This window comes from Alosa sapidissima, chromosome 10 (assembly GCF_018492685.1).
Source record: "Alosa sapidissima isolate fAloSap1 chromosome 10, fAloSap1.pri, whole genome shotgun sequence".
Taxonomy (NCBI): Eukaryota; Metazoa; Chordata; class Actinopteri; order Clupeiformes; family Clupeidae; genus Alosa; species Alosa sapidissima.
Window position 1 is genome coordinate 231,315 of NC_055966.1, and position 27,480 is coordinate 258,794.

The following is a 27,480-nucleotide window of genomic DNA, read 5'->3' on the forward strand; positions in this document are numbered from 1 at the left end:
CAAATTAAAGTCGCGTGATACCGCGTGATCCCACGCGCGGACCGCGAGTGAAGCTGGCCAATTCGAAGCACTGCCCACTGTATGCATCACAAAATCAGCCTTTATGCTGACGACATTCTTCTCTTTCTTCAAGACCCCACAACATCAGTAGAAGAAACCATCAAACTCATTGACACATTCTCTAAAATTTCTGAATACTCAATCAATTGGAATAAATCTGCAGTTCTCCCATTACATCCCAACAGCTGGGATGTGACAGCCAACTCTTCACCTATCCCACTCTGCACTAACTATATCACTTACTTAGGGATAAAAGTCTCCCCCAGGCTGTCAGACTTATTTAGCCTAAATTATTCCCCTCTACTCACTTCAATAGATGATGACCTTCAACGCTGGAAGAACCTCCCATTATCCATCATGGGCAGAATCTCAGTAATCAAAATGACAATACTGCCCAAAATAAACTATCTATTCTCTATGATTCCAACCCAGCCCACCACCCTCTGGTTTAAGTCTCTCGATTCATTAATCACTAAATTCTACTGGAAAGATAAGACCCCAAGGATCAAACTCGCCACTCTCCAAAAACCAAAAGCAATGGGAGGACTAGAGGCCCCACACTTCCAGCACTATGCCCTGGCCAACCAGCTCCACTTCATCCACAAATGGCTACACCCCACCCCCTCAGACAACACCTGGTTAGACCTAGAACAAACAATCTGTAAAGAAATTAAAATCTCAGATCTCCCTTTCTGCAGTCAGTCGGTCAAAAAACATCCATCCTTCAAAGCCCCAACAATTTCAGCTACTCTGACAGCCTGGTGGAGATTCTACCACATCACTGATTCATCTATAGCACCATCAATTCGCACCCCGATTTGGAATAACCCAGATTTCACCGTCAATAAAAAAACACTTAACTTTCACACATGGATGGGAAAGGGCATCACTCACCTTCAACACATTCTTCAAGACAATAATCTGGCCTCATTTTCCTGTTTGGTCCAGAAGCACGGCATCGAGAGTAAACACTTCTTACAATACCTGCAAATTAAATCATCTATCCTAGGAAAAATTAACATCCAGACAGCTAACCTTGACATTCCCCCACCAATCTCAGAGCTGCTTAATATTCCCTCTCCCAAAAAAATACTCTCCCAAATTTACAAAATTATATCTCGTTCAGAAAAAACAATTGGCCTGCCATATCACAAATGGGAATCAGACTTATCAATTACTCCCGGTGCCGACTTCTGGACCAAAATGTGCAAAAACATCTACCTCATGACAAAGAATAGTAATCTACAACTAATACAATACAAGGTTCTTCACAGATTCCACTTCACTGCACATAAATTGGCTAAAATGGGGTTTGGCTCGGATCTTTGCACTCACTGCACACAAAATAACCCAGATACATACATTCATGCGGTTTGGCATTGCACTCCAATCAACCACTTCTGGGTGAGTGTCACAAAATCTCTCTCTTCCATCTTTGGCTGTCACATCCCAGCATCCCCTTCCTTATGCATACTTGGTGATACATCCACAGTCAATTTAAGCAACTCCTGCAATAAAACACTGCTGGTAGCGCTGACTATCGCCAAGAAAACAATCCTCATGAACTGGAAATCTAAGAAAAAAGCTCACATCACTCATTGGAAAAACTTGTTAACAGACTATATATCATTAGAAAACCTATCAACTACAAACTTAATCAATACTCAGGATACAACCTCTCCTTGGTACCCCTTTATCACCTACTTACAGTCCTGACCCTCTTTGCCTGAGTTCCATCTCCACACGATCATAACACACTTCATCAACAGATACACATATCATCGAACACTAGGCAGGGGAGGGTAGCTGGAACTATTATTGTTATTATTATTATTATTATTATTATTAGTAGTAGTAGTAATATAAATAGCATCCCCTTCTTTCCCTCCCCCTTTTATTTACATTCTCTGATAACTTTACTAATTTCACTCTTTCTTTCTGCCTCTCCCATCGTTATTCTGCCGGGGCCCCATTGGATGGCTTGGGAGACTCGGTCCTGGCGGGTCGCTGTGTGGTTTTGGCATTGGTTGGGTCCTGTGGGTTATCTATTGGCCCTGGGCCCCCGGTGTGCACCCTCCTCATACGCTCATGCACACGCCTTTTCCTGGAAGCACACAGCACGCTTTACTCTCTTTTAATCGCACTACATGTTAGGTGACATACATAAACAAAAACTACAAAACAGGCTAGGGTAAGAGTGGAGTGCAGGTAGATGCCTCATCAGGTGTCTATCTGCATGCCTCACTTATTTTAATGCACACATTGAGGAGGCATACATCTTACACAGGGTAAGTGTGGTGTGCATGGGGAAATCCTGACAGATATTCACCATGCATGCCCACTTCTTTTAATGCTACACTCTAGATAGACCCCTCAACCTAGCCATTCACATACTGTACATATTTAGGTCAAGAGTGGCGTGTTGGGTGAAGGTCTGGGGGCGAGGTGTGGTTGGTCGTGGTAGTGGGGGATGTGTGCATATGCTGGGGGCCTGGGGCGATGGGTGGCACACAGGTCCTCCCCTCTGTCAGCTCGTCGCAGTATAACTGCAGGGGCTGGGTGGAACTGTGGCCATTAATGGGTGCCCAGGTTGGCAATCAGTCAGGCAATCAACCAGGCAATCAGTTATTCCTATTATTATACTTATCATTAATAGAATAATTACAACTCCTCTCCTCTGAAACCCTCCCTCTCTATGTTCCAGCTTCTCTCCTCCTGGCCCAACAGCAAGCCAGCCTTATACATATGCGCACACACATACATCCTCACATACTCACTACCCCTCACCCCCCATCCCCACCCCCATCCCAACACCACCTCATTCACACTCGTAGAGCTACCATCCGCACCCCCCCATCCCCCCTTCTTTTCATTCCGGTCATCAATTTCATCCCTGATAATCATATCTGTAATCATCCTGGACGCAAATCATCCTTAGCCTTTCTGTTATTAATGTTATGTTGTGTTATGTTTGTGGAAGCCAAGTCAATGTGATGTCTTGTTAAGTTACAGTATGTGTTTATGTAATGTACGTCTGTTTGTCGTATGTAGTATTCATGTGCATGTCGTAGTGTTGCATTTTCTGTAATGTCAATGATGTTTGCAAATAAAAAAAAAAAAAAAAAAAAAAAAAAAAAAGAACTTAGATGTGTGTGGAAAGTGCTGTTGAGACTGGAGCGAGTCATATTCAAAATAATGCAAAAAATAAATCCGCAGATAAAACCAATTATCCTCATTCATTGCAACCGCAGCATGCCTGCTTGCCGACGTTCAAACGAAAAATATATCAAAGCACCTTTTGAGTTTGAATGTAGCACGAATTTAAACAGCTTGACAAATGATTTAGCTAATTGATTATAGCCTGTACAGCAATTGTTGAACATTTACCTGTACAAGTACATTGTTAGCCTACAGACCAATTTCCATAGTGCACATCTTATCAACAGTTTGAATGTCGTGTGTTTCTGCATTGACAAATACCGTTCAGCACAATGATTCATGCCCAATTAATTTCCCCTGTTAAAGTGTTCGCCTTTGTTACACTATTTGGTTTCATGATGTAGCCTATAATAAACACCATATGGCCAAATACTCAGCTAATGTTATAGGCTATACAATTTCCCCTCTTAAAGACAAGCTGGTGTAGTTTATTAGACTAGGCTACTATTAAAATGCACCGACGGTAGCCTTGGCTATGTGTAAAGTAAGCTATCGCATGATTTCATGCACGTAAGTTCATGCATCTGTCAGGTTCGTACAGGGCCTCGCACCCCCTTGTGACGGCCCTGCAGCTCCTCCTAAGACAGCGAGGAAAAAGTTAAAATACGCGATAAACCCGGGAAAAGTTGACATGTTTGTTTCGGTCCCAGTGATTATTTGTGAAATTGTGCAAACGACAGCCTTTTCAAGGCATTTCAAGGAAGGAGTCGTAGCATGCAAGCTCCCAAATTGACCCAGTAAATTGTTGGGACTGGGGAGGGTCATGCGTTTTTTCTCAATCACTTTGGAGTGTCATAGAAAAATGTCTTGCTGGCGAAGGAGGGTCACGTCTCAGAAATAAATAATGTAATCTGCATCGATTTATTTAACAAACTGCAAGCAACAAGAGGGTTGAGTTCGCTGTGAGGCCCAAGAGCAGAGCCTATCTGCTAAGGCACTCGATAGGCTATAACGAGCTGTGTGCGCCTGGAAAGACAATAAGATGCTTTCTGAATAGCACAGCGAAGACGGCTCTGGTCATCCCATACCCTCCCCCCACTTCCTGTAGCCTACCATTATGACATTGCCGTTTTGGGACATTAAGCTTTTTCACTTTAAGCCCCCCTCCCCCACCCCCTTCTTTCACAAGCAGTGGGGGAGCGCGGGGCACAAAGTAACACTTTTTGGTAGACAAAGGAGGGTTCTCCGCGCTTCTGTCGTTTGGCCACAATCCGGTGCAACCAGGCCAGGACAGATATTTTAGAGCAGGGGTGTCAAACTCATTTTCATAGAGCGCCACATCATTGAATTTATAGGTTACTGAGGGCCACATAATCGGCGAACATGTGCATGGTGCAACCATGAAATCGGTATTGCAGTATGGCTTATTCAAAATTGGTGTGTAATGGTCCTAACCACTTTAAAACAGTGTGGCTGAAATAAAAAACAAACAGCCTACAACAGTAACATTTTCAAATGCAACTTCTAGGCCTACAGTATTAGTTAACAACTGATCAATATGCATTCATGGACTGACATTGATGAGAATAAACTGCAGTCAATAATGTGCATAACAATGTCCATAACACATATCACCACTAAAATTAACTGTGGCTAAGAAAGGTACTGTGTGTGTGTGTGTGTGTGTGTGTGTGTGTGTGTGTGTGTGTGTGTGTGAGAGAGAGAGAGAGAGAGAGAGAGAGAGAGAGAGCTATGGTACGTACACCCACCCACCCCCACCCCCGCAAAAACAAATTCACGCGTGTACAATATTTGTCCGTTTCCCGGTTTTAGGTCCGTGCATTGCAAAAAAAGTAGCCTACATAGCATAACAATATCCACATGCAATAATACAACAACGTCTACGATGACCTATTAATTTGGACAAATTGATACAGCCCTATAGCTAAAGTTACCTTTAGTTTTGTTCTAGCGTACCGTGACGTCTGGCTTTAAACAGCTGTAATCTAACGTTCTGACAAGCACACCAATTGCCTACCTTGTTCTTGCCCATCTGGAATAACTCCTCTAGCTTTGCTGTCTCCATCCTTTCTGTTTTCGTTGTTTAAACTTGTGATATCCATAACTAGTGAATTAGCCCAACATTGTGTACTGATAACCATATGTAGATAGCCGAGTAAAAGAAAACAACTGCGTGCCTGCGTGCGTATTCTGTCTTTAAAGTTTAATAATGTTCTGCACCTTTTACTAAAGAATAAAGAAAATTAAGAAGACATCTGAGCTGCACCGGCGTCTCTCCTTCTCTCTAACACTTTTTGGCTTTGGCTAAATATTTCTAAAATCATTTGAGTTTCACTAGTCACATGTTTTAACAAGCAACACTTCTTATTGAACTAATAACAGACGTGTGTCGAAAATTGACTTTATTTTCCATACGGAGAAATAACATATGCAGAGTCTACCAAGGTCAATCTTGCCAAAAAAGCCCTCAAACCTGAAAACACATGAGGCAAAAGTGCAAAAAATCACAAAACTAACTAAACTAACACGCGCATATTTTGTATTGCAATCATTGTAGCCTACAGTTGTAACAGCGCATAACAGTCGTTTTACTCCCCGTATGCGCTCATTATAAAGAACGTTTAACGTGTCCCAAAAACAGCTATCAATTAATCACCAAACGTCTTATAAACAAGTATTGCCAGGAGCAACACCTTGCAAAAAATGATAACAATAGGCCTAGGCCTTTATATGGCTCTGCTCCTGCCTAGATTCGAACTCAGAACTGCCTGAAAGTTGCAGACCTGTTCTGGATATACGTGCATTAACCCACTCGACCGTCAGACAACGCTATCTGCTTCGAGTAGCCTATTGGGTAGGAATGTAGCCTACACTGGTTGCTGTGGCACAGTCTTGAGTGACCGCAGTCTTGAGTGACCGAATTCGTTTTCCTTTGTCATATGAATGCTGTCATTTTGTTAACATTACTGTTAAGGAGATGCTGTAGGCAAAGGCTATATTTCAACCTTGTTAGTGTAGTAGAACTATTCACAAGGTTTCTGGGCAGCATATTTATGTTCTGTTAGCAAGCAAACTTCTCATGACTACCGACAAAGTAGCCTACTGCCAGCTGACGAAGCTCTCATTTTAAAACATTACTGAGAGACAGGCACTGTACAATCAAGAAATCTTGCCACCCTGAATCCAAAACTATGTTAAACATTATGTACAAAGCTTAGGCTACAGTGGACTAGCATGTTGCAGGGGCTGCTAAAAACACAGAGAAACGCTGAAAACTCGGCCAATCACAGCCCTTGCTGTCGAATGCGCCGTCCGGTTCGACCGTGGAACGCCACAGCAGACTATGCTGCCCCCAAGCGGCTGCAGTTGTACTTACATTTCACCCAGCTGCGTGAATCACCTTGATCGTGAATGAAGTGTCAATTTTTAACTGGGACCCACTGTATGTTGCGCATAAAGCATGAAGTGGGCTCATATTGACAGATATAAGCGAACGTCCCGGTGGACTTTTTTCTTCGAAGTTTTAGATCTGAATGGTGTTGTTTGGATACTAAGTTACTAAGTACAAAGCAACAAGGCGTTTGCCACAAACTTCTACCTCTGCTTGCCTAATCTGAATTAACCTCAGCCCGGGTGGAAGATAGCCTACTTAGTTAAACATAGCTATCACTTGTTCGATTCGCGAGGACAATTTGCAAGGTGTTGTTTGCTTGCTTTTTAATCGTGTAGACTTCAACTACCAAGTTGAAATCAAACTAGCCTACTGTGCATCGATTCCCCTCTCACAGAAGCAGCCTATACATACGGACTTCAAACAAACAAACAAGTGTTTCACAGGGAGCCTACACCGGGTGCGTAGCCTAACTGAAGAGCTTCGTTCGCAACGTGCAAAAACAGAAGACGTTAGCCTAACTTACTTATCGTTGACGTTGACCCGACATGTTCATAAGTTAGACCATAGACTGATAAGGACGTCCATCAAACTAAAAGGATTCGTTCTTCGATGTCTTCAAATTCGTTCGAATAACCCGCCTCTTCCGTGTGTATCCTGTTGCGTTCAATTCTCTTCCCTGCTGTTCCGGCAACAAGGTTTCACGCGAGATTTACGCCACATCCCAGAGAGTTGTGTTTTCCGAAGATGACGCCCGTCTGTATATGTGAACGAGACGTGAATGGTACTGTTTTTCTTTTTAATAAACCGCCTGTAGACTTACAGTTTTCAATGCTTCGATTTACATGTAGATACTCTCATTATGCTACAGTGTAAGTGTGTTGCTATTTGGAGTCTTGGTAGCGATTTATTTTTAATCTATGTTTAGTTCAAGCATCATTGTTTGGTTGGTCAGGTGACGAGCCGTCGAATTACAGCACAGCACCCAGAATGCATTGCAACACACCGTCATAAAGGGACTCATCGTTAGGTCGGCTTTAAATAGCATACAGAACCTATAGTAATTTAACATTGTCTGTAAGCTCCACAGTAAGCTGCACGTGCAAGGAAACCAGTAGGTGGAGAAACGAGAAGGCACACAACACCGGAACGATTTTAAGGCTATTTTGCATAGGCTACTCAATGGTGCTATTTCACACGCATTATAGCGACCCCCACTCACCGGGGTTAGTGGAAGGTGTTAATAGACGATTGGCGTAGCCTACAGTGGACTAGGGCTGTCAAAATTGCTCAAAAATGACGTTCGAATATCCCCTCTAAAATAAACACATGTATTCGAATATATTGGAATATCTAGGCTATATTATTTGCGCATTATGTCAGTGATGCGCATCATGTCATCTGTTTTTAACTTTTTGTATGGTTATTGCTTGACAGGGGGGATCCCAAGCAGCTTTCAGCCATAAGGCAATTCCTAATTCACCTGACACTGATATTCAAAATGTTGAAACTATTTCGGCATAGCCTAGAAGCAGTTTAATTAAATGTAATGTTAGTTCTAAACAAACGGGCTACTTGGTGAGGCTTGGCCTCACAGATGCGCTCGTGCCTTAAATGGCAATACAAATCTTCACGATAGGCCTATTATCTGACCGCCCGATTCAAGTTGGCTGGGGGGCAGGGGGGGCCATCAGACATTTGTTCCCAAGGGTCTATGAATTGTTAACCCGGCCCTGCCCCCAACGAACGCAACTTTCCACCTCTGAGATAGCTGAAAAGAAGTCTAGAGGACTCCTAACTCACTAGACCTACTTACTGTAGGCTGCACAAACCACAAGCCTGCATTCGAGGCAGGCCTTCTGTTGAAGAATTTTATATAAATCCTGCGCTAACAGTAATCCTCCTACCCCTGTTACCACAGCTGTGGATAGTGTGGCATGCTCACGCTTTATGTCTCCTTCTTGCAAACTAGGCCTATACTGTAGCCCAACTATTTACGTCTTCAAAAAATAACAACTTGCCAGATATGCCTTCATAAATTTGGGCTTCATTCAGCATTTTGTTCTTCCACTGGAAATGCTTCTTCTACATTTGCTGCCTGCTGCATCCTTTCTGTTTGTATTGTCTTGAGTTAATGCATTAACATTGTTTGCTGGTAACCAGCCACAAATAGCCTACAGATTCTTGCGTGCGTTCTCTCCAAAATGTGCCCGTTCTATAGGCTATCCAAGTGCATAATTCTGCGGCATAAAGCAGATGTATTTGTGTATTGTACAGAAAAATAAAAATAACCTGTCAAGCAGTCAATTGACTACATTGCAGTCAATAAGTAGTGCAAATTATGAAACCAAAACGTGGGTCAGTTGTCTAAGCCTCTGCTGTGAGGCCAAACCCATGAACAAAGACGCATTGATATCTGCAATAGTTTTTTTTTTTGGCGAAACAAGCTCACAGCCGAACAAGTCAGGGAGAGGCAACTGGCATGTGATCTCCCCACGGGATGGATGTACAAGTTTTCTCCTGTGCCTACGATATTTAATCCAGTGATTTGTCAAGTTGCAAAATGCTATTCGTTTTAACGAATTTTTATGATAGTATGAAGTACTTTTTGTATAGGGTACTATCTTAATTGCTTTATACTCAATACTTGACCAATGGCTATTGCATCTGTCTATTGAAAGTGAGAATGTGGCATGTGATATACTGTGTATGCTTCATAAAATAAAATAAACAGATTGCTAATGGCCTACAAGCTGATCTGGGGGGCGTTTCCCGTACAACTACAGAGGTTAGCTTTTTACTAACAGGATGCATCGTTCAACTAACCAACATGTAAGTTACGACTGTTTCCCAAAACTGTCGTACTTACATAGTACTGTAAGTTTGGACCATGATAGTTTCCAAACTTCAGTAGTCTGGACTAAGGTGGTTAATGACGTTTAGTAGCACGTGAACGGGCACCTGCACATACTTCTGTGGCGCACTGCGTTAAGGCCGGCAGATGACAGCCGCCGTTGCACAGCAGTTACCAGTCCCCTGTCCAAGTGTTCGAATCTGGGTTAAGACGTTGACAACAATATTGACATCATTGTTTACCTAAGTTTATCTTTTGTGCAGATCATATTATCAAAATCAGAATCAGCCTTCTTGGCTTGGTTTGCGTAAACTAACAAGGACCCCCCCCCCCCCCATGAAAATCAAAGGCTACATATTCTCAGCTGTCTCGTCAAAAAGTGCGCACCACCTTATTATTATCTGCAAGTGTGTGACTTTTACTTATGTGCACATGGCTGCAAATTGACTTTTAATTTATGTATTTTCTGCCTTGGGCATTTTAAAATATGGATGTATGGTGGTTAGAAGTGTAAATATCAATTAGAAACCTAAATATATTTATAATTGTTAATTTGCAAACAAATAACTGGCGCCAGTGACGTCTTTGACATGAAGATCCCTGGAACTATGCTTCTAACATTCTACCACAGGTCGAGAGGTGTAGTTGTAACTACACAACTTTACGATAGTGGTTGCGAACGTTCGTTGCTACTATGGTTTTGGGAAACACTAACGTAGTGGAACGATGCATTGGACTATGTAAGTTCCAAATATGAATGTAATTCCGCGGCATAAAGCAGATGTATTTGTTTATTGTACAGAAAAATAAAAATGACATGTCAAGCAGTCAATTGACTACATTGCAGTCAAGAAGTAGGGCAAATTAATTTACGAAACCAAAACGTGGGTCATAGTTGTCTAAGCCTCTATTGCGTAGCCTGTTAAAAACGTCGCCAGATAGTATTAAATCGGCAACAACATTGTTTTCTGCAGAAGCCTACCCAAGGCTACAGATTAATTCTGAACAGTTATTTCTCTACTGGCTCAATTATCACACCACTGTTTTGATTTGCGTAGTTGCGTTAACCCCAACACTGACAATAATGTAGACAGCAAATTTCGATTTCGATTTTCGTTACCACCGTGTAGTCAAGCCTTAAGCCATACCCAAGTAGCCTAAATCGAGGTAATGTTTAATTATGCATGATATATTTTGTTATTGAATTCGTAGGCTGGGATTACTCTCGGCAACAATTATGTTTAATGGTAGATCCTGCTTTTTCAGAAGGGACCGCAGGCAGAGCGATGTACAGTGGTAGAGCGACGCACAGTGGCTGAAAGTGGTACTAAAGCTTCACGCAGCTTCACGCCGCGTAATGCGCGAATGAAATGGTCATTTGAAAGCGATGCCCACTGTATAAAGCAGTTTAATTAAATGGAATGTTAGTTGTAAACAAACGAGCTACTTGGTGAGGCTTGGCCTCACAGATGCGCTCGTGCCTTAGATGGCAGGAAAAATCTTCACGATAGGCCTATTAACTAACCACCCGATTCACGTTGGCTGGGGGGAAGGGGGGCCATCAGACATTTGTGCCCATCCGGCCCTGCCCCCAACACATCACACCTTCCCACCTCTGACAGCTTAAAAGAAGTCAAGAAGACTCCTTACTCACAGACCTATTTCACAAACCTGCGGCATTTTTCCGTGTTTTGAAATCCTATGCAGCTACAGGAGCTTCCAATCGTGAGGAAGCAATTTTGCATTGTAGGCATAACTAACATGCAATAACACCGCCAACAACATCTAGGCTAATCATTGTCAACATGTAAATTAAATGTAACATTATTGCGAATCAAATTAAAATGTTCTCTTTTGCAAACGTAGGCATAGTAACAGAATAATTTAATAATGTTACAAAGATACTACATCAATCCGTATGTTTCATTAGGCTACTAGGCTATTTGTTTTGCCTTGATTCATTTAGGCTAGGCCTTTTTATTCAGGGGCCGTATTCACAAAGAATTTTAAGGCTAAAAGTAGCTCCTAACTGGCGAATTTAGGAGCAACTCCTAAAAATAATGGGCGTGTCACTCCTAACTTCCTCACTAAGACCTATTCATAAACAGCTTTTTTGTGGCATTTTATGTTGCGATGTTTTGAAATGCGTAGCCTATGCGCAACAGGAGCTTCCAATCGCGAGGGAACAATTTTGCATTCATAAAAGGGATGCAATAACGCCACCCAAACACAACCAAAACTACTCATTGTTAACATGTAAATGAAATGTAACGTTTCATTGTGAATCAAATTAAAATGTTCTCCTCTTTGCAAACGTACCCTATGGTGACAGATTAATTTAATAATGTTGCAAAGGTAGGCTACTGCATCAATCCATAGGCCTGTTTCATTAGGCTACTAGGCTATTTGTTTTGCCTTACTCTTTATTCATTTAGGCTAGGCCTTTTTATTCAGTTATTAATCATCTTCCGTCCTTCGCACTACTTGTGTAGCGCACGCATTCTCCGACCTGTCACCTGTCACTCATCATCGGAAGAGAGGTGTTTGGAATTCCCGCGTTACAATCATCAGCCAATCAAGGTGGTCACTTCAGTCAAGCTTGTGCATGAGTAATGACGTCATCCATACCCACGAAGACTCACTCCTAGTTTAGGAGTTGTCTGAAAGGCTTTGTGAATAACTTTTAAGAGAAAACTCCAAGCTAAAATCTTTAAGTGCGATTTAGGAGTAGCCTACTCCTAGTAGTAAGATAAAAGCCTTTGTGAATAGCCTACGGCCCCAGTTATTCATCATCTTCCGTCCTTGTGTAGCGTACGCATTCTGAGACCTGTCACCTGTCACTCATCATGGTAAGGGAGGGGTTTGGAATCATGCCGGCGTTACAATCATCAGCCAATCAGCCAATCAAGGTGGTCACGCTTGCCCATTTACCCAAATTAATGGTCGAATATTACTGATCATTGTTATTTAAGAACATGCAGTGTGCGTAGGGTACCAAAAACATCTTGCTCGTAAAAAAACATCATAACGCACATTCTGGCGGGTCTGTTATTTACTGTAGGCTGCGCAAACCACATGCCTTTATTTTGGGCAAGCCTGCATTCATTCATTCAATCATTCATTCATTCAACCTTTATTTATTCTCGGAGGGTCATTGAGGGAAGCCCTCATTTTCAATGAAGCAGAGATTACAGAAGCGAAGCAAAGCACTCCACAAACAAGACAACATTCGAGGCCTTCTGTTGAAGAATTTTATATAAAGCCTGCGCTAACAGTAATCCTCCTGCCCCTGATAGGCCTACCACAGCTGTGGATAGTGTGGAATGTTCAAGTAATAACACAATCCAATGTGTGTCTCAATTGTCCCCTGCTGACCACCTCACACATTTCTCTAGATTTTGCAGCGAACTTACATGACACAATGCCATAAAATATGCCAGTTTTAGTACACAGAATAATGTTTGTAATGATACACCAGGTATAGGCCTACACTGTAAAAAGTTTAACGTAAAATTTACAGCAACTTGCTGGCAGCAAATAACCAGCAAGTTGCTGTATTTCACTCTACAGTACACCTACTGTATATGAAATCACAGTACCTATGCCTGATACTGTAAATGCAAACTACAGTAGTACTACCAGTGCTGTAATGTATACAGTATTGAATTGTCTACCGTATTTTTAATCACAGTACTTATGGATCATAATGTAACTAAGTACAGTAGTAATACCAGTGCTGTAATATTATATACAGTAATTTTGGGAAATTCATATCCTGCTTTATCTACAGCCAGGAAAAATTTGGCTAGGCCTAGGTATGGTTTAGGCTACACAAACTTGCATAAATAACCATTGATAACTTGTTATCAGTTTGAAAAGCAAGTACATTTATTCACTTTTTTCCGTTTAGAAATTCTCGTGTGCTGCATCCTAACGTTAGACCAACGGTTGCAGTCAGCCTGATCCACCACCAGTAGCAGAGTGAAGCAGCACCTAGCAGAAATAGAAGAAAAAAAGATAAACAGTGTTGGATAACAATTTTCAACTGAAACTGAAAGGCTACTTACAAGTGAAACTTTAGAATAATCATTTATATATATACTGTATGTTTTTTGAGTTTACTGTCAAAATGCCAGGCTGAAGATGGTGTTAGCATAACTCAGTTTCGCAAGGTATATTTAACGTTAGCCAGCTGGGTGAGCTCATTGATGAACGCTGTTCGTCCGAACAACGGTTAATTATAGTCAGATGTGACTTAAAGTTAACTTATATCAATATTGCTAAAGTTAGCCTATTAAACTCACAAAACCGTACATGATTACGAGGAGTTAACGTTACATAAGTTAGCTGGTAGCAGCTAAACCTCCACGTTAACGTTAACCAGCAGCACATCATCTTCAGCCTAACATTGTGACAGTAACATACTAGGCCTAGCACTACCAGCGAATGTTTTATATAAATTATATGAATATAATAAACTGTAACTTACTGAGAACTAAGGTAGGCCTAATATAAATGAGACTGCCAAAACGTTAACGTAACATAAAACATTAACGTTAATGCCACGTCACAGCAACAGCAACTATGATAGCTAGCCTAACGTTACTTACTTAGTTGATCCAACAAGCATAGATGAGTTTGTAAGTTAGACAGTACAACGTACATAGACTGTACACATGCCCGAATTAAATGTAGTACAATTTCACAATGAAACATTAACGTTACATAAATAAATGCTTGCTTACCATTAAGGTGGAGCTGCGAACTTGACAGAGTGCTGAACACCGTTGGTCTGACTCTGACTGAACTGTTCCTCAAAAATGATCTCCCGCCGGACGGTTCAAACGTCGTTGCGCGGTGCACGTTTCAATCACCACGTCAATGTCACCTTGCTATCTGGGAGCTTAACTTTGTATTTATGTGCAAAAAGAAAACAGAAAACCCCAACTGATTTTCCGCCATGTTTTTTCAAAATTTTCAAAAAGCTGACAAGTGAGGGAGGAGTCAGATTTTATTCGCAGCAAATTTTTATTACTGTAGTTTGACCATTTTTGACCATAATTCATAGCGAAACCACAGCAACATACTGTATTCACAAATACAGTACACATTTTTCTCAAAAACAGTAGTGATGCTGTGAAAATCACAGAATCTTGTTACAGTGTACGTTTAACAGTAACAAGTGTAATGAGCTATTCATTGTCGAAGGTGCATGTTGAAGTGAAATTCTTACTTTTGAAAACAAACATTTGCCGATATCATCGCCGATCATCAGAATATTGCAACAGATTCTATGTTCTGGACTGCAGGTAACTTGTTAAGCCAGTGGTTCTCAAACTTTTATTTCATTCCCCACTTTGATCAAGGGGCATGACTGATGATAGTGGAGATAACGTGTTATCCCGAGGCTTTTGCAAGTCAGCATCTTCGACGGTATTAAAAATATACGTTTTCGATGTCCTAAACGGAGAGCCATACTTTATTGTTTTTAACGATCTCTATGCTACTCACAGAAATGTAGGCATGGGGACATGATGAAGTAGGCTATCCAACTGTCGTGTGTTAAATTATTGTGATTACGAGCCAGTGGTTTTCAAACATGCGTGACTCGGAGATCTAACTAAATGCAACAGGCATAGGCTATCGTCCTCGCATTCGCAAAATGAGGACCAGTGTTTTGTCAAATTGCAAATAGCTATTCGTTTTAACGATTTTTTATGATAGTATGAAGTGCTTTTTGTATAGGCTACTAGGCTATCTTAATCTTGGAATATGGGGAGGGAAGTGCGCGTGTTCTGCAGTCAGCCAAATATGAATGTAATTCTGCGGCATAAAGCAGATGTAGGCCTATTTGTTTATTGTACAGAAAAATAAAATTGACATGTCAAGCAGTCAATTGACTACATTGCAGTCAAGAAGTAGGGCAAATTAAGACACTGTTTTGATTTGCGTAGTTGCGTTACCCCCAACACTGACAATAACATAGACAGCAAATTAAGATATTTTTTCGTTTTGTGGAGCGGCACCGGTAGGCTATCAAAAGCAGATTTCGATTTTCGCTACCACCGTGTAGTCAAGCCTTAAGCCATACCCAAGTAGTCTTAATCGAGGTAATGTTTAATTACGATTTATTTTGTTATTGAATTCGTAGGCTGGGATTACTCTCGGCAACAATTATGTAAGGGACGGCAGGCAGAGCGATGTACAGTGGCAGAGCGACGCACAGTGGCTGAAAGTGGTACTAAAGCTTCTCGCAGCTTCACGCCGCGTAATGCGCGAATGAAGTGGTCATTTGAAAGCGATGCCCACTGTATATGGAGTCTGGACACCTTTGATGAGGGGGTTCTGACGGATGGCAGCTGCTAGGGGTTCAATGAAGATTGTAAATAGTGAGGGGGAGAGTGGGCACCCCTGTCTAGTTCCCCGGGAAGAGTGAAACTTTGTGATGTTAGTCCATTGGTGATTACTGTGGCTGAAGGAGAGGTATATAGAAGTGAGCGACGCACAGTGGCTGAAAGTGGTACTAAAGCTTCACGCAGCTTCACGCCTCGTAATGCACGACTGAAGTGGCCATTTGAAAGCGATGCCCACTGTAATATTATAATCTGTCTGTGTATATTACTATATTACTAATATATTAATTAAGCTTAACCAACTTTATTATAAGGGCACCCATGCTGATTGCTATATATTACTAGTATATTAATTAAGCTTAACCAACTTTATTGTAAGGGTCCTATGGTTCATATTGGGATAGGCACAGTTTAATAACAATTAGTTAAATAATAGGTAATTAACTTTTATATTAACATATAGTTTGTAAATAAACATTTAACATTTAAATGATGTAAGAAATAACTGTTAATTAGTGCCAAAAAGACATTTAGTTAACTATTAACAAATATTAATACAATATTAGTTAATAGATTGTTTTCTATTTGTTAAACAATTAACATACAGATTTTATGCAAACAACTAATTTTTATTTAATGATGAAAAAACTATTACCTTGTGCCAAATAGATATTTTAGTAACAATTAACAAATATTAACAAAGGGTTAGGTAATGACTAGTTTGCTATTTATTATGGCACCTTATTATAAAGTGTTAACGTATTATTATAATAGTATACTATTTATTGGCTAAATGTTGCTCCCTCCTCTGTCCCTTGGTGCCCTATGCGTGTGTGTGTGATGTGTGTGGTGGTAGTGGAAGCACTGATCACTGTGCCATCAGGCAACTTTTTAAATTGAAACTTTTCACCTACAAGCTTATCATGGTTCCTCTCCATCTTCAGCTAACACCATAGAAATAAACTATCAGGCTTGCGGCTTCAATTTTTGCAGCTTCTGTTACGTTACATCAGCCTCCCACAAAGGAAATAGGTAAACAAAATGTGTTAATTGCATTCATATTTTGTAACGCATTATGTATTTCAAAATTAATTGCGGTGATTAACACATTTCCACATTTCCACATTTGACAGCCCAATAAGTATACAAATAAAGTGACTGTGTATGTGTAGAGCCTAATGAATAAATGGATGTTATGAGGACCATTTACGTCACAAATAGTTAAAACAGGTAATGTGACTGGATGTTACCTTTGGTCTATGATGTAGCCAAGTGATGTCAGAGTGAGCAAAATGTAACCAGTCATCAAAAGTACTGTCCATTGATTAAGTATCTGCAAGACAACCATAAAAAATGCATTAGGGAAGGGTAGAAATTGCATGAGAACTATAGATGTTTTCATATTTCCCACAGGTGGAGAAATTAAAGTCACATAATAAAGCTCACTAAATTCCAGTAGCGACATGTTTGATTACTTAGCTTCAATTGTAGCCTCCATCTTACCTTGCACACCAACATGCTGAATACTTTTGCTGCTGAATTGTTGATTACAACTCAATTCTATTTTGTCGACACCAATCAATAAAATCAATTGTTTATCAAATGCATGTTAGGTTAAGAATTGCCACTAGTGTGCAGAGGTAAGACAGTGCAGATGTTACTAGTTTGGCATAATGCTATGGTTTTGAGAGTTAGGACTTTGCATTGTTTTGCAAACTAAGTTACTTTACTGTATAATAACTACACACAATTAAGCATTTGTAAACTAGATAGATAGATAGATAGATAGATACTTTATTGATCCCCAAGGGGAAATCCAAGGTCTCAGTAGACACATAACACATAAGACACAACAAGGTGACAGACAGACAACAGGGACTGCAGATGTAAATTAGCCTGTGGCTAACTGGTACAATGCATCAAATGGCAACATTTATGTTCAAAATTTGACATGGTCCCTAATAAAAAATAAATAAATAAATAAATAAAAAAATAAAAAAAAACTAACAAGACGGGACTGGCAGTGGACAAACACAGTGACGTATTATTAGTGATTCTAGTAGAATGATCAGTGATTCACATTGATTGGTCATGGTTAGGGGTTTGAGAAACATGTTATGCATGAGTGTGGATAGTGTGTGCCTATGTGTATGTGTAAAGTGGTAGCTGCAGGAAAAAATAAAATAATGATAAAAATAATAAAACAAATAATATAATGCTAAAGGAAAAGGGAGAGCGGGGTATTACAGAGCAGGGGGTAATATGTCTGGTAATGTACACGGCTTGTAGTTTTTGTGTTTTTGTTAAATTTAGAAATGTTAGAAATGGGGACCAAGGTGTCAAAGGCTGATATTTGCTTACTTCTGTGTGCATTATGTTTTTCCATTGAAATATGTTCTGAGATTAAATTTGTCCAGTGATGTGGCAAGATTTCTTTGATTTTCAGTTTTGGAGGATTACTTTCTTAGCGACAGCTAGAGAGATGAGCAACGGATTTCTGAATGTGGATGTGGATATCAGAGATGTCACCAAAGAGACCGAGTGTTGGATACGATGGGATTCTGTAACTCAGGATGGTGGATAGTGTCTCAGTGGCCGTGATCCAGAAAGAGTGAACTGGGGCGTGTTTCCCAAAAGCATAGGTGCTAACCAAGTTAGCAACTTTGTTGGTTGCAATGCAATTGTTTGTTTGTTTGAAGTGCGTATGTAGGCTCTAGGTTAGGGGTCGACCAATTATCGGCCAGGCCGATTATTAGGGCCGATATTTAGCATTTTTATAATAATCGGTATCGGACATTTTTTCCACCGATAAGCCGATATTGAAATGGATAAACAATGAAACGCGCTACTTTGTCTGTAAAGCGTCTCTCACTCCCTGCATTTGCTACTCTGTGGTCAAGAGCATTGTCCCGCCCACTACACCGTCTGATTTGTTAGTTAGCACGAATGCAGCCAATCAGGAGCGAAGACTGAACATAGAGAAAGTTTCTCACTGAGGCAGACTGTAGACTGGACTTCAGCTGTACGGAGCTATTTTTCGAAGGTAAGGAAGAGCCTACCTTACATTGCTGAAGTTGCAATGAATCACAATAATCTACACTGAAGTTACAAAAACACCACTTTGTAAGCTATTGTCTCTTTGATCCGGTTCAATAAGTAAAGCACCCACTTCCTTCACTTAGCAAATTCCCGATTGATGCACGTTACTGATGCTGTTTACTAGTTAGCCTACAAACTCGGGTGCTGCGCGTCGGGAGTTCTCTGCCTCCGCCTCGTCCGTTAATTGTGAATAACGGGACACCTCAGCGGACATAGTACATAGTAGACAAGTCCTAAATAATGCGAACGTCAAAAAGTCTAATTGCTCCTTATGAAATGGACTGTCAGAAAAGACTACATGCACCCAGGGCCAGCCGTAATTTAATCCGACCTGAATTAAATCGCGTCCTCAGCTGGCTATTAACGTGCCTTTTAGGCTCTCAAAAGTGTAGCTTATAGCCTACATATGAACACAAATTGCATGCTTAAATAGCCTAAGAACTATTTTAAAACTGTTTGGTAACACTTTATTTTAATGTGTCGCTGTTACAGTGTACCTACCTAATTAGGTACAGTGGTACAACCTGTGTAACAACATGTACTATCAGGTACTATCATTGTACTTGCATTATGTATTTGTGGGTACCTACATATAGTTGTTACATTGTAATACTGAGTGCTTTTACAAAACTTTGCCAATTTGTCTAAATTTTCATCAGAGGCAAAGAGCTGACCGGAGACCTGCTGGATGGGGTAAATCTGGTCATGATAGATTTGATATACAAAGCATTCTTAGCTCCAGTCAAGGCCTCATTGTCTTCAGTACGTGTAACAGCTGTGCTGCTACAACCTTGTTACTCTTTAATACAGTGGAATAAACCTATTAAGTGTACCAGTTAATTACTTACATGTACATATGACATGTATGCTATGTCTTCGATGTCTTGGAACAGGTCTACTAATTCACTACATAGTACATATATCAACTGTGTTGGTACACACTTATTGCTCTTTGATACAGTGGCATAAACCCATTAAAATGAAGTGTACCAGTTAAGTACTTACAATTACATATTACATGTATGTTGTGTCATTGGTGTCTTGGAACATGTCTGCCATTACCCTACATACTGTAGTACATGTATCAACTGTGTTGGTACACATTTATTACTCTTTTGATACAGTGGAATAAACCCATTAAAATAAAGTGTACCAGTTAAGTACTTACAATTACATATTACATGTATGTTGTGTCATTGGTGTCTTGGAACATGTCTGCCATTACCCTACATACTGTAGTACATGTATCAACTGTGTTGGTACACATTTATTACTCTTTTGATACAGTGGAATAAACCCATTAAAATAAAGTGTACCAGTTAAGTACTTACATCTACATATATACATCCTGTCAATGATGTTATGCATCCTGTAATTGATGTGTTGAAACGTGTCTGCTGTTACACCACACAGTACATGTGAATTAGTAGACCTGTTCCAAGACAAGACCTGTTCCAGTTAATTCCACTGTATCAAAGAGTAACAAGGTTGTAGCAGCACAGCTGTTACATGTACACTGAAGACAATGAGGCCTTGACTGGAGCTAAGAATGCAGTTTTCATCATTTAAATGCTTTTAAATTACATTTTTGCAGCATATCGCCTTTACTATCTACCCCCCTTTTTGACAACTGACATATCGGTTTTACATATCGGTTATCGGCCTCCTGTTTTGGTAATAATTGATATCGGTATCGGCCCTCAAAAAACTATATCGGTCGATCCCTACTTTAGGCTACTTCTGTGAGAGGGGAATCGATGTAGGTTACTTTGATTTCAACTTGGTAGTTGCAGTCTACATGATTAAAAAGCATGTCTACTTGTTTGTAGGCCTAGTATCCAAACCATCCAACTCCAAATCAAACAACACCTTGCAAATTATCCTCGCGAATCGAACAAGTGATAGCTATGTTTAGCCTAAAGCGAAAGTATCTTCCGACCGGGCTGAGGTGAATTCAGATTAGGCAAGCAGAGGTAGAAGTTTGTGGCAATCGCCTTGTTGCTTTGCACTTTTAGTTCAGTTTAAAACAAACAATTTATCCAAACAACACCATTCAGATCTAAAACTTCGAAGAAAAAAGTCCACAGCTCGTTTCTATCTGTCAAATATGAACCAACACATGCGCAACATAGTCTCGCTTAGTAGTGCTTAACCTATACAAGAACATGATCGATCTATACATGATCGATTCCGAAAAACCTTCACGACACTTTAATTACGACTGCATTAGCCACAGACCTTCAGCTATCTTCAGTAGGCTACCTACTGTAGCCTATGTGTATGGAACAGTCTATGATGCATTTCATGGGTGCACTGTTTGACATGTCAGTTAGCATACTCATTTGCACCATGGTTAGATGTAAAACGGTATTTCACTCGTGCAATGACAATAAGGTTGAATGTAGGCCTACTCTAATCTAAAAACGTAGAAATATGAACTAAACGTGAATTAAATCTTAGTGGAATAAAATCTTCAGCATATCTTCTACTTATTCAAAAATAAATGAACAGACTTCCAATGCATATGAATAAGAAAAATTAACTAAAAATCCATGGCATGACCTGTCTTCCTGATACCCGTTGAAAGTCGAACTGAATGGAACTGTCAGGGATTGTTTTTTTGTTTTTACAAAAACACAACAACCAAATAACGTATCATGCTGATAGCTTTTGTTCATCTCAAACACAATGTAGCCAGGTGAGATGTTTGCAACTACATGACCATTCCAGTTGCAGTAGGCCTAGATCCCAACCACAGTTGATGAACTGTGATGAACTGCCCTACTTGTGATTGTTTTTAGAGATTTTAGAGGTTATATATCGATGCTACACTGCCAGTAGGCACAACAAGCACAAGAACCAAAAAAAGACAATGCTATTTGAACATTTATGACAATAACTTTATCATAATTCCAAAACAACACCAGAAAACTAAGGGTTTAAATTTACAATGGTGAAGTATAGCCTAGATTAAGTAATGGCAACTTAAATAAACTTAAACTTAAATTCTCAATATGGGGAGTATCCATAGGCATTTTACAAAACGCATGGGCATACCTTGGCAAATAATAGTCTAAAGCAGGGCTCAGTTGTGTTTCTAAGGGATATCAAGAGACCTAGAGGGCTGAAATGCGGTCAGTTCAAAGATGCTTGTAATCCGGCAGAAAGAAAAAACTATATTCTAGCCTCTGTAACTCTTTGTGAGTACATCACACATTTATTGTGACTGTTTCCTACGAAAACTAGAGGTTCTCAGCTTTCTATAGAGGTCCAACATTTGATAGTAGGCCCCAGAAGAGGTGGGAACAATGCCCTAGTAAATAGGCACAGTGCAATTTCAGGCAAAAACTTGAAATTCTTTTTGAGAGTTAAGAAGCTTAGAGTACTATGTAAGTACGACAGTATTGGGAAACAGTCGTAACTTACATGTTGGTTAGTTGAACGATGCATGTGAATTAGGATGCAGGTGAATTAGGAAATGCCTTATGGCTGAAAGCTGCTTGGGATCCCCCCTGTCAAGCAATAACGATACAAAAAGTTAAAAACAGATGACATGATGCGCGTCACTGAAATAATGCGCAAATAATATAGCCTAGATATTCCAAAATATTTGAATACATGTGTTTATTTTAGAGGGACTATTCGAACGTCATTTTTGAGCAATTTTGACAGCCCTAGTCCACTGTAGGCTACGCCAATCGTCTATTAACACCTTCCACCTAACCCCGGTGAGTGGGGGTCGCTATAATGCGTGTGAAATAGCACCATTGAGTAGCCTATGCGAAATAGCCTTAAAATCGTTCCGGTGTTGTGTGCCTTCTGGTTTCTCCACCTACTGGTTTCCTTGCGCGTGCATGCGCTGCAGCAGTTGTTTTAGGCGGTTTGAAGTCGCTTTTCATACGCCATGAGCGCTCGGCTACATTACAGCCACTCGGACAAAAGACATGTAAAAAATATATGTTTTGAAAACTAGCATTAAACTGGATTTGATTCCCGCAAAAGCAACACACGCGTGACTCTCACCATCCTGATTTCCTACTCTTTGAGCCAACTAATATGTTACGCGAATCAATTAACTATTGTAGGCTACCATTAATTAATAACGTAGGCAACACCCAGGTAACATGTTGTCCTGGCTATCTGAAACAAGGGGTTGCCTCATCTACAACAACTGGTTACCTTGGGCTGCTACAGTCGTCAGTGCACTGTGCACAGTAGGCCTATGCTACTCTTTGTGGTTGATCAACTAAAAATAAAAGATGTATTTGGTGATTACGTTATTGTAGGCCTAGTAGACCTAAATTCTGAGAAATTAAATGGTACGAGAAACGATCTACATAGCGTACCAGACCGCAATGTCTTCAAGGGTTGAATGAAGGGAGTTTTTGCGAAAATTAGCGTATTTTTCAAGTCAATAAACATTCTTAATTTTGAATCTGACTTTTCAAAACGATAGGCCTGGTAGTCGCTCAGACAAGGAGTTATAAGATAAAGGCAATACCATTTGTGTCACCTAATGCAGTTCAGTGAATTAGCAAGATACCATCAGAAGCCAACAATCATAAAGCACCTGTGCGCGCGCGCTCTCTCCCCTGCGCATGAAGCTGTCTGCGTGTTGTAGGCTAGATTTGCGTGAGTTCTTTCTTCTGCTTTACTTTTGTGAGTTGAGACCACCTAGGCTATGTTATAGATGTTCTATGAGGTACCAGTGTTTAGCTGTGTCACAAATCAATAAGCTTTGTCAGACTACTTTTAAAATGATATTCAGGGCTATATACATTTTAAACATTCGGGGGCTGAAGACCCGACAAAGCCTTGCGTTAATTCTTCAGGTGGGAAGTGTCAGGAATTTTCATACGAGAGACTCTCTCATTGGTGGTTAGTATATGGAGTAGGGGATCGACAGCAATATTATGGGAGATGCTGAATTTAACATTAACTGCGATGTTTGATTTTAAATTAATGTAAATTTAGCCGGGACTGTAAGCTGGTACACGTGGTTGCTCGATGTTTTCCGTGGGTGCTCGAGCGAATGAAGTAAACTTGTGACCATCAAAAATTGTTTATCGCCTGTAACTCCGTGATAACAGGACGTAACAGGGAGGCATTTGGCTGAGCAATGGAGGTTAATATGCTCTATATTTTGTCCAAATGATGTCTGTCTATCATCGTTGCACTCAGAGAAAACCAGAATGTTTAATTTGTACTGCGTTTCTTCTATGGCTGCAAACGGGATTCACTCGCAGTTAACCAAATATTTCTTTATTAGGGCAGGGCAGGCATATTTCTGGCTATTAAATGATTTCTAAACCAGTCTGCTAAAGTCTGTAGTGAAGTCTGTGTAGGGTTTTCCAGGCTCCATTTCTTTTTACGAGACAGCCTGCTCACATCTGCCGGTTGTTTGGGTTGCTGCAGCGTCGTTGCAGCGCCACTGGAAAAATACAAATTAAAGTTGCGTGATACCGCGTGATCCCGCGCGCGGACCGCGAGGGAAGCTGGCCAAGTCGAAGCACTGCCCACTGTAGGTGTGGGGAGGGGAACAGCTTTGTATGCCTAAGTGATGTTAGTGTAGACATGGTCCAAAGTCTTGTCTCCCCTCTCATCTGCGACAATGTAGGCTGCCTAGGGATGCAGAGTTTGTTGTTTACTGATAGCAAAATGCAGTTCTTTCATAGCAAGCTTAGCGTTAACCATGTTACCATGTTGTTAGTCACTTTGGTTAAAAAGCGTCAGCCAAATGTAATGTAATGTAATGTAATGTTAACATCTAGTGGTATATAGGCAGCCGTCACAACAGTAGATGTAAACTCTCTGGGCAGATAGAAAGGTCTACACTTAACCATGAAATACTCAAGGTTAGCTGAGCTGTGACTCTCGGTGATGGCAGTGTCCGTTCACAAGGTTTTGTTTACATAAATGCACAAACCCCCACCTCTGGTCTTACAGGAGTCAACAGCTGTCTACACGTAGTATGCAGCTTCCAGCTAGCTTGATAGTACTTTTGGGTATTTCACTGTTAAACCAAGTTTCTGTAAAAATCATGATGTTGCATTTCATCAGCAGTTTAATCAGTGTTGTGTGTGTGGTGATCTACAGCTGCAGTTCATCCATTTGGTTCACCAGGGAGTGAGCATTGGCGAGGAAAAGGCTTGGAAAAATTAGTTGATGTGGAATTAGCTTTAGCCTGGCTCAAACTCCTCCAGGAGAGCCCCTTTGTTTAACATTTTCTGGTCCGTCTGTTCCCTTCGGTCTGTGAGGTGGAGTTCGTAGGTCTCGCTGATTTAGCAATCTCCGGAATTACACTGATAAAGATGTCAGGAGTGCAGGAACCAATGTCCAAAAATTCCTGTCGGGTGTACGATATGTACACTAAACTATTTTTACCGAAAATACTTGAAACAAGCATATTAGTACTTATTTGCAAAATCTGGAGAGACACAGGGTGTCACAATGCGTCCAATCCTTTGTTTATCCAATGCTTGTGAGTTAAAAATGTCACCGCTGATTTGTATGGCAAGTGACAGCACACTCATGTCGGTACCTATTTTTGGAGCATTTAAGATTGGCTCTTAGTTGTTGCACCTGATGATTATGTCAAGAGGAGGAACTAAGCGGTGGGATGCCCACTGCTCCAGGTGTGCATGTGTGCTCCTAGTGTGTGTGGGCTCCTAGTGAGCTCACTGCTCCAAGTGTGGATGTGTATTTGTGTATTGTGTAATTATGTATGTGTGTACACTACCCCTGGATGCATAGAATGCAGAGAACAGATTTCCTATAGGAATTTCCTACAGGACAAACACTGCAAGAAATAGAATCTAACCAAGTGTTATTAACTTTATATTAAGATCACAAATTCTATTTAGTTTTAAGTATAAAGAGACTAGCAGTCTATCGAAAGATCATTTTGACTTTGACTTATTTTAAGGAGTCTTATCAAGACAAATTTGGTCAACACACTGGCAGCCGAATTTGCTTGTTTTTAGGACAATTTTGCTTAACATAATGGCAGACAAATACTTGTTTTCAGGATGAAACATTTTAAAATAAGTCAAACTCTTCTTATATTAAAGTGTAACTCCAGAGTAAAAACAACCTAGGGTCTATTAATGTTAGTTAACAACTTCAAACTTTTGACTGAGAGCAAAATGATGTTAATTGGTGGTGTTTTGAGCAGTATAGTATAGTTTATATACTCTTTTGATCCCGTGAGGGAAATTTGGTCTCTGCATTTATCCCAATCCGTGAATTAGTGAAACACACACAGCACACAGTGAACAAACAGTGAGGTGAAGCACACACTAATCCCGGCGCAGTGAGCTGCCTGCTTCAACGGCGGCGCTCGTCAACTGTCTATCCATCCATCTTCTTCAAACCATACACTCATCCACCCATTAAACTATCTATCAACATCCATTAAACAATCTGCCTATCAATATCCATTAAACTTTCTGTCAACATCTATTACACTATCTACATTCAACTTTTAAACAAGGATACAAGGATACAAGGATACAAGGAAGTTTATTGTCACATGCATATAGTTACTGGAAGTAAGAAATGCAGTGAAATTATGTCTGGTGTCAGCCTATTTGTGCATTAATGGGGGGGGTAAAAAGTGCAGTAGAAGAGGGGTTTAGTAGATTAAGTGGCAAGGGCTGCATAAAAAAGGTGGGGGAGGATTGGGATTGGGTGGGGGGCACCAACAAGGAGCACCCAAGAGCAACAGGGGCAAGGAAAAACTCCCTTACCAAGGAAGAAACCTTGGGCAGATCCACGGCTCAAGGGGCTAACCCAACTGCCAGGAGTCTTGGTGTGTGTGTTGGGGGGATGACAGGGGAGATGGGATAGTGTGCTGTGTATGTGGGGAGAGGGCAGTGTGCAATATGTGTGTTGGAGAAGCTTCCTCATGAGACAATGTGCTGTGTATTGAGGGGGGGGGGGGGGGGCAGTGTGCTGTAAGTATGTTGGGGATGTGTGTTGGAGAAGCTTCCTGATGAAATAATGTGCTGTGTATGTAGGGGGGGGGGGGGGGGGCAGGGACTTACTATTGCAAGCAGAGTACTGTATGTAATGTATGTGAGTGATGACAGTGAAGATGTGTGTGTGGGCGGGAGGGGAGTGGAGCAGTGACTGTGTGTGTGTGTGTGTGTGTGTGTAGTGTGTAGGTGGGTAGGTGGGGGCAGTGTGCTGTAAGTATGTAGAGGATGTGTGTTGGAGAAGATCCTGAAGACAATGTGCTGTGTATGTGGGGGGGGGGGGGGCAGTGTGCAGCAAGTATGTAGAGGAGGCTTACTGTAGCAAGCAGTGTGCTGTATGTATGTGAAGTGATGACAGTGATGATGTAAGTGTGTGTGTTGGGGGGGGGGGGGGGGGGTCAGGGACTTACTATTGCAAGCAGAGTACTGTATGTAATGTATGTGAGTGATGACAGTGAAGATGTGTGTGTGGGCGGGAGTGGAGCAGTGACTGTGTGTGTGTGTGTGTAGTGTGTGTGTAGTGTGCTGTAAGTATGTAGAGGATGTGTGTTGGAGAAGATCCTGAAG

At 40.8% G+C, this 27,480-nt stretch overlaps 1 protein-coding gene and 1 long non-coding RNA gene across 2 annotated transcripts in view; both read right to left on the bottom strand.

The window, feature by feature from the left end:
• Window positions 1–27,480, bottom strand: part of agmo (alkylglycerol monooxygenase) — a 290,769-nt gene that overhangs the window by 24,910 nt on the left and 238,379 nt on the right. Inside the window, exon 11 of the mRNA XM_042107337.1 lies at window positions 17,089–17,171. Coding sequence (XP_041963271.1) covers window positions 17,089–17,171 — 83 coding nt within the window. The remainder of the gene's footprint in view (window positions 1–17,088; window positions 17,172–27,480) is intronic.
• Window positions 1,555–7,225, bottom strand: LOC121720156. Its single transcript, XR_006034469.1, has 3 exons — window positions 7,158–7,225; window positions 2,873–2,877; window positions 1,555–1,565 (listed from the first exon to the last, which is right to left on the bottom strand). It is a non-coding gene; the product is annotated as an uncharacterized LOC121720156 (long non-coding RNA).